At 35.8% G+C, this 9,095-nt stretch overlaps 1 protein-coding gene across 1 annotated transcript in view; it reads left to right on the top strand.

The window, feature by feature from the left end:
• The window catches only part of Cntnap4 (contactin associated protein family member 4), a 240,075-nt gene that overhangs the window by 194,511 nt on the left and 36,469 nt on the right, over window positions 1-9,095 (top strand). The window contains exons 16-17 of the mRNA XM_015496327.2: window positions 6,869-7,039; window positions 7,759-7,977. Of these exons, the coding sequence (XP_015351813.1) occupies window positions 6,869-7,039; window positions 7,759-7,977 (390 nt within the window). The remainder of the gene's footprint in view (window positions 1-6,868; window positions 7,040-7,758; window positions 7,978-9,095) is intronic.

Raw genomic sequence — 9,095 nt, 5'->3', positions numbered from 1 at the left:
GACACACGACAGAGAGAGAGAGAGTGGTGTTAGGGAGGGGGGAGAGAGAGAGAGATCGAGCACAATGGACAAAATGGACAAAAAAATATCTGTAGTATTGATGCTTGCATTCTCTTGGAGAAAGACAATAAACAACTAAGTAAAATATATGGTATAGTATTGATAATAGGTATGACAAAAATAAAATCTATGCACAAGGGAGCAATTTTAAATGGGATGACCATTAAAGGCTCACTAAGAAGGTGACATTCAACTAAAGAGAAGGAAATAAGGGAGCTAGAGAAACGTATGTCTTTGAAAGAGTACTCTACTCAAGACAGAAGGAGAGGCCAGAGGAACCACGCAGAGAAGGGAATGTAGCAGATATGTGTGGAGCAGCCCAAGGCCCTAGTGTTTGGAAGTTAGTGAGCAAGGGGAGGGTGGTCGAAATCAGAGAGTAACCCAGAGATCAGATCATGGAGGATTTTGGAAAGTCTTTATTTTTCTCTACAACTAGCTTGGAAAGCATTAGGAGAGTATGAATGGAGGAATGGCCTGAGCCAACTTATGTTTTAGTGAGATTGAGCAGGGTACCATCACAACAAGGAGAGAGCATGGAGGAGACTTTATTACTAACCCAGCTGAGAGATCATGGTGATTGAATAATGGCCACAATGGTGTATTGTGATATGGGCATGGTTTAAAAGGAGGACAAATAAAATTTGCTGATGGACTGGTGTAGGTAGCAAAAAAAAAAAAAAAAAAAGTCAAGAATGATACCCAGGTGTTTGGTCTAATAATTAATCAGAGGGATAGAACTGACAGTGATTGAAGTGGGGAAGATTGCTTCCGGGTTAAAGGAGTGGCCATGGCACATGACTCAGTTTGGGGACATGTAGAGGCTGAAACGCCATTAGACATTCAAACAGAGCAGTTGTCAGTCTGGGAGTTCCAGCCTTCAAGTGTTTATGCATTATGTTCTTCTGTATTTAAAAGAATGAGACAGACCAGGTGGGGTTTTTGTGGATGGAGACGTGAAATGAATGACAGGGCCTTGGAACATTGCAACTGTGATAGATTGAAGAGGTGAGGAGGAAAACAGAAAGAAGACTGAGAACCATAACATCAACAAGTAAGGCAGAAAAGGGTGGGTCATTGTGGCCTCCAAATGAAGAAATGTTTCAAGGAGGCAAGAATAATCAACTACAGTAAATGTTGCTGATGGCTTAACATGACTACTGAGGTAACTGAATTGAGCAATGTGGAAGTCATTCATGACTTTGATGATGGATAAAAGCCTGGAATAGGTTCAAGAAATGAGAAAAGAGAAAAAAAATGGAGAAATTTAATGGTACATACAAAGAAAAGTAGGATCCCAAGATTGGGTTTCTAAGAAGGAAGAATTATAGCATGTTTGTGTCAATGGGAGAGGCCCAGTGGAGAAATTCTCGGGAGTAGAAGCTGTTGATCTATTGTAACTGGAGTGAGTACAGAGTGTAGAGAAGATGCAGGAAGGAAAGTGGGGGTCAGGGTGGCAGTTCACAGCACGTCTCTTCTTCTTTCTCGACTCTTAGAGAAGATCACTAGATAAATTCAAGGATGAGAAATGGGATGTGGTGTGATTAGGAAGAGAGCATGTGACATCATTCTCCAAGAGCATGGGCCATTGAAACTAGAGGGAAATAAAGTGTGATCACAGAGTTGTCTTCAGAGCTCATATTGGGCCTTGTTATAGCCAACATATATTTACACCTGGTGTGCTTTAAAAGATGGATGTATTTTTAGCCAATCATATGTAACGATTGTAATTAAGCCCTATACGCAGGAATCATTAGGCAATACATACATTATGAATAATTTACTAGTTTTTATTCCTGATGATTATTGTCTGATGAAATACTTCATCAAATTAATTAGTAGATGAAATATAATCTAGGCATGGAAAAAAATCAGTGTGCCATTTTGCAATGTGGCCAGTGTATATATGTGGCTACTTAAAAAATGGTGATGTCTACACTTGGTAGCATAAAGTATATACAAGTAGAAAACCAAATATTAAGAGCTCTTCCATTTAAAGTCAATTGGAGTGTTAAAAAGACAATAATCTGAATACCAAGTTACTTTTGATTTTAACCATGTAAATCAAAGAGTCATACTTAGTGACTCTTTGTGTATGATCATTAAAAAGCTCTGATTAATTTGTCACTTATCTATTTTGTTCAATCCAAAGTAACTCTATTTGTTGTTTGAATACCTAAATTTGGTTACAACTGATCTATCAATACTTATACTCTTCTCAAATGGGTAGCTAGACTCGAGTTTTATTGGATGTCATGTATATTAACAAAGGGAATCCATCTTAGGTAGACACAATTTATCTTGTATTTATAATATGATCTCCCTTGTATATTAAAATACCACTATTAGTTGAAAATAAGTTGTTTCAAATAAAATAGGGATGTGACACTTGGATGGTTCTCATCTGTTTTCTAACACAGCTCCTACCCTTTCCAACCTCACTATGACCTTCATAGGAACAACTGATGGATAAGGCAATAACCTACTGAAATAAACTTCACTCATCTCATTCAGTATTTTATATAACCTTCTACACCTAGACCAAAAGTAATTGGATGCTTTCTCCAAAATTCTATCCTTCTAGTTCCTTCTAAAACAAAAGTGAAAGTGTGTATTTTCGAATAATTTAAGTATATACATATGCCTTTGCAGTGGCTATTAATATCCTAACAATTTTACACAAAACTAACCTATAAGAATAGTGATAAGATGCCACATTTTTTAAAATTCATTCATCTATTAAAGGGAATCTAGGTTGGTTCCACAGTTTAGTTATTGTGAATTGTGCTGCTATAAACATTGAGGTGGCTGTGTCCCTGTGGTATGCTGTTTTTAAGTCCTTTGGGTATAGACTGAAGAGAAGGTCAGCTGGGTCAAATGGTGGTTCCATTCCCAATTTTCCAAGAAATCTCCACACTGCTTTCCATATTGGCTGCACCAATTTGCAGTCCCATCAGCAGTGTATGAGTGTACCTTTTCCCCCACATCCTCGCCAACATTTATTGTTTTTTGTATGCATAATAGCTGCCATTCTGACTGGAGTGAAATGAAATCTTAGAGTGGTTTTGATTTGCATTTCTTTAATTGCTAGTGATGATTCATAGTGGGATAGGGAGAGGGAGGAATAGACGAACTCTAGATAGGGCAGAGAGGTTGGAGGGGAAGGGAGAAGACATGGGGTAATTAATGATGGTGGAATATGATGATCATTATTATCCAAAGTACAGGTATGAAGACACAAATTGATGTGAATATACTATGTATACAACCAGAGATATGAAAAATTGTGCTCTGTATATGTAACAAGAATTGTAATGCATTCTGCTGTCATATATAAATAAAAAATTTACATAAAAAAGAATAGTGATAAGAAATATCTTCTTCAGAGATGGTTTGTTAAGTTTTTTGATTACAAATACAACTTCTTAGGGAAGGGGGTCTCTTACCCTATAAAACGTCTACCAACAACTCTGTTCTCTATTATACTATCTGCAACTCACAAGCTGTAATCATCTTCAGCCAGATTTCATTTTGCTCATGTGGATTTCAGTTGATGTTCATAAATTGGTTGAAAATGATAATAGAAGTGCTAAAAAGGGGGACCCATGAATTATGAAACCAATACATAGGTTTCTGTGTTCCCATAATGCCACATGTAATTAATCTTAGAATTTTATTTCTGTGAAGAATTCTATATTTTCCAGCTTACTTTTTAAGGATTCATAAATATTTTCATTGTTTTTTTCTTTGTGCATATTAATTATACAGAATAGCAGGCTTTGTTGTAGTGTATTTATATTGCATAAAAATCTAATTGATCGATTTTACTCCCCAAAACTTTCCCCACCCTCCTTGATCCATAAATATTTAGAAGATGATTTTGACAGCTAAAATATTCCTCACATCAGCATTTCAATATTTTAATATATATATTTTTAACTTTTAAGAAAGGGCTTTAGTCATTACCTTCCCTCAATTGTCTCATCTCCCCAGCTCTAGTAAACCACTAATCTACTTTCTGTCTTTATAAATCTGCTCTTTTTAAAAGCCTAGTCTGTGAAGAAGATAAACAAAAGTTGAGCTAAATTATTTTTTTAAAGTACATATAATTTTGAAAATATTTTTATTTGTTCTAATTAGTTACACATGACAGTAGAATGCATTTTGACACAGCATACATCAATGGAATCTAACTTATTTCTTCTGGCTGTGCATGATGTAGAGTTGCACAGGTTGTGTAATCATATGTGCACATAGGGTAATAATTTTAACATAATAGTAAATTAATTTTACATAGGGGATCAGCATATCTTTTATGTAAATAATTTGTGGATTCTCTTTTCATTTATACCTATATACACACGTATTATGGAAAGATAAAAGATGGTATTTAAATTCCCAAAGGAATTTAAAATCTCTAGTACTTTATATTGAATTCAATTGGAAATAAATATTATTAATTTGTTAATTATTAATAATTATTACTTATAATAATTATTAAGTATTATTACTTAGAATAATACATCATAGTATGATTTTGTTGAGATAGTAAAAGGGCTGGAATTTGCACAGCATGCCTTCAGATTTGCTCCTGGGGCAGCTCAGGGATTTCCAAGCCCCTTACTCACAGAACTCTATCTCAAGGACTCCAATTCCTGCTCTCACCTGCCTGCTGCCTGCTGAGCTCTGCTCTGCCTCCTCTTGCCTCGCCTTTCTCTAAGGTCCCTCAGATTCTTCTGGGTGCATCTTAGCACAGTGTATGCAGAGCCGAGATATCATATGCCATTAACATTATTTGATCATGTAAATGTTGGCCTTTACTTTCTTTATAATTGTTTTGAATTAGCAGCAATTTCTTAATCCCATAAAATGTCCTTATTTTCATTTTGTACGTATTGTGAATTGAAAAATAAGGTTTGCTAACTAAACAAAACCTACTGTTGTGTGTATGGGAGTGTTTTAGCTACCTCACGTAACGAATTGTTTTCATTACTATAAAAGCATCCATTGTACAGACAGCAGCAATTCACAGAATTGCTCCTCTGTTTCAACGAGTTCCCTGAAGCCTTCAATATGATGCTTTATTAGGTTAGTTATGCTGCAATCTGAAACAAATGAAATGCTATGTTTTGTAATAATATTATCTAATTCAAACCTTTAAGTAATTCTGAATGTTCCCTTTCTAATCAGACACAATAAGATTTAATAATATTCCAAAATGTTACAGCTTTATTTTAATTTCCACATACAACATTTCACCAGAAGGGTGTCGAATTCCGTTTAAAAATAGACCAGGTAAGGACTTTCAAGAACACAAATGTGTTGTTATCTCTGACTTGATATTATATATTTTCTTATGTTCCTTTCTAGAGACTAAAGTGTGTAAACATAGAAATAGCTTTGAAAAGGACATAAGGGCTAGGCATGACGTGACTCAGATAACATATAGTTTCATTTGACTGTGAGGGGAAAAAAAAAATCCTCCAAGTAAGATTATTCTCAGCTGAATAAATTCAGTTCTCAAATTGTCCAAATACAAAACAAGAATTGACTTTTGAATCAGGTCCACAAGAAAAACAGAAAAAAAAAATAGTTGTAAGAACTGTTTAGTCCAGAATTTATAGGGAACAAGTTAAAATCGAAGGGACATGTAGAAGCAGAGTCAAGTTTGTGAGTTTTAAGTAGTTAGGTAGAGTTCTTCACTAACGTAACTAGCTGTTGTTTTGCAATGGCTATTTTGACTCCAGAGGAAGGTCATTTAGATAGGAGAATTCTACCCAGTGTTGGGAGTGCCCATGGAGACAGTTGCCTCAAACTAAAGATGTCAATTCCTGGTTGATGTGCAGAAAACTTGCTGGGGGCAGCTGCAATGCACAGTTCATTCTTTGATAATCCCTCTCCTCCACTGTGTGTATCCAGCTGGACTGCATTGCATTTATTCTGTATTTTCCATATTTTCTGCTGTATAACACCTGCAATATTTTTTTTTCAAAAGAAAAAATTACAGTTATAAAGAAAAACCAGGCATGAGAAAGTGTATTGAGTAATTATAATTTACTTCAGAGCTTACATATATTGTTCATTTATATCTCAAAACTCTTAAGCATTTTCTGATTGTAAGCCTCTGTAAATTTGTTGAGAATGCTTTTCCTCTACTGGTGGTCATCTACCTCCCTCTTAAAAGCAAAATAAGAAATGATTTTGAATGAAAAGAATATTTTTATGAGAATATCTGCACAGCACAGAGTGTTTGCCTTGGTCTTTATTTGAATGATACTATTCTGAATGCCAGTCTCAGTTTAGGAAATCACAAGGCCCATGAATGGAAATGGTTGAGAAGGTAGCTCTGTGAAGTTGTGTGTGTTGGAACAAGAACCAGTATGAGCTTCTTTAGGAATTTTGTTATTCAAAGCAGGTAAGTGGCTTTGAGTAACAATTAACATTGAATAAAAATTAACATTTTCAAGTAATAAAAAATTAAGGTATTCATCAATGTTTGGTGGAGCCTTAAAATATACCTTTGGCAGGGAAAAGTACTGAGGCTGAGATGTTTTCTTCTCTTTAAGCCATTTCAGTACGGATCATTCCCTTCCTGTTGGGAGGAATCCAGAATTTCCCTGTAAAATCTTCAGTCTTTAAGTTCATGTCTTGTGTCAATTAATAGAAAAAACAAAAGCAGTTTATACAACTGAGCAGTGCTTTAAATAGTGGGAATGCTTAATATAAAAAATGCTATGTATCATTCATGTGTGTATTGAATTTTTCTTACTTTTGATTTTTTCTTCTTCTTCTTTTTTTTTTTTTTAAACAGGGTCATTTTGGAATTCTGCTTCCTTCAATACTGAGGCCTCATACCTTCATTTCCCTACTTTCCATGGAGAACTTAGTGCTGATGTGTCTTTTTTTTTTAAGACAACAGCTCTATCGGGGGTGTTTTTAGAGAACCTGGGAATTACTGATTTCATACGAATAGAGCTACGCTGTAAGTCTCCTTTGCAGAGAAGTCTATGGGAATCTAGTTTTTAGTAATAAATCCTTTAACTAATTTTTAAAGAACTCATGTTTCTACATTATAGGCTGAATCTTTTCTTCTTATGTCCCTTTGTAAAAATTCTCTGATATTAACATTATTTTCACACAAAAAATTAGTTTGATATTTAACTTGTGAAATATGGGAAAATTAGTGATATTTTCTAGAAACAATTGAAGAAGACCTTAAATTCAAATTATTAAAATTTAAAAACCAAAAATTTCAGTTAAATATAAAATGACTTAATTAGACCAACCACTTATGTGCATTCGATGTGCTCATAGGTTGCTCTTACTCTCTTAACATCAAATGCATGCTGCATGCCTGTAAAATTATATAAATTTCAAATTGTGAAAACAATTATTTTTACATAAAATTTAGTTTTCATGCCCTGGCTAAGTAGCTTACCCTTAATCAATATGAAAAATTAACTTAGAGAATGAATTCCTTAAAATTTGTGGTTTTTTCCAAAAGTATAAATGTATCTTATCATCTCATCCCACATCCAAAGACCCTTTTCTATACTGATGTTATTGGTTTCTTCCATAAAATTCAAGCTATTTTCTTTACATTCAGTGATGATTATGCGGTGGTGCTATTCCTAAGTGTGTTGAACACTCAGCTCTGCCTCGTGAGCTCACTTGAACAGTCTTCATGTCTAATATTTCCAGCTCCAACAACAGTGACCTTTTCATTTGATGTGGGGAATGGGCCTCTTGAAATCTCAGTGCAGTCTCCCACCCACTTCAACGACAACCAGTGGCATCATGTAAGAGTTGAAAGGAACATGAAAGAGGCCTCCATTCAGGTGGACCAGCTATCACCAAAGACTCAGGCTGCTCCAGCTGATGGGCATGTCTTATTACAGCTCAACAGTCAGCTCTTCGTGGGTAAGTTCTCTTTTAAGCCCCTAGTTATTTAGTTTCATGTTAGTACGGAGATGGGCCAAAATAAAATCACACTAACTATACAAATGATAATAATAGCAACCAACAGCAAAAACAAATCACCTGTTATTAAAAACCCATGCTCCAGGGGCTGTGCAAGTAGCTCAGTGGTAGAGCACTTGCCTAACATGTGCAAGACCCTGGGTCCAATCTCCAGCACCACAAATAACAACAAACTAAACCCATGTGCCACCTATGCCAGTCTGTGCTAGGTGGTTCATTTCTTCCTTGTATCCAGCCTGTGAAATAAGTACTCTCCCTACTTTACAGATGGCATAATTGAGTTTCAGGGGCTTGGCTTGCCTTCAAAATTTAGCTAGGAGGGCTGAGGATGTAGCTCAGTTGGTAGAGTGCTTGCCTTGCATGCACAAGGCCCTGGGTTCAACCCCTAGCACCACACACACACACACACACACACACAAAATCCACCTAGGAAATGAGATTTAAATTTGTATGTGACTAATTCCTAAACCTGCAAATCTGTATTCTTAATATTACAGAGTATATGATTTGTTCAAGTTTGTTTATTTCATTAGTGCTTTTGATGATGATATAGAAAATGTTTATCTCTGTTCCTGGGACTGAGGAACACTCCTTGTAATTCTGGCCAGTACAAACCAGCCCCAACCCCCATCCTAACATATGTTGCATCAAAAACAGGCCAGTAGCAAGAAGGGGGGGGGAGTGGAGTATAGAATCCATGGCTTTACCAGTTTCACCTGATCCTCTGCTACTTTCCCTCAGCCCATTTTTGTGCTGTCTCCCGATCACCTACATCATATTGATATCCAGATGTTGTTCCTCTATTTTCTGAATCTGTTGGCTTGGCATTACAGGCTTGATAGTGGAATTCTTTGGGATGTGTTCATTCTTCTTTACATCTTGGCTAATTGCAGAACTTATGGACCACGAAGTTCAAGCCATTTGATCGTTGCTTGTATAATGTAAATAAAGATGTAGTGTCACTAGAAAACAGGATAAATGATGGATTGTCTGAAATTGTATTGCAAACATTTTCAAGGGTTGTATCTAGAAAGGAATTCATAGAGCCCCCCCCCCCC

The sequence above is a fragment of the Marmota marmota genome, unplaced genomic scaffold, assembly GCF_001458135.2.
Source record: "Marmota marmota marmota unplaced genomic scaffold, marMar, whole genome shotgun sequence".
Classification (NCBI taxonomy): domain Eukaryota; kingdom Metazoa; phylum Chordata; class Mammalia; order Rodentia; family Sciuridae; genus Marmota; species Marmota marmota.
The sequence above is the reverse complement of the archived record's forward strand: the minus strand, read 5'-3'. Positions and strand labels throughout refer to the sequence as shown.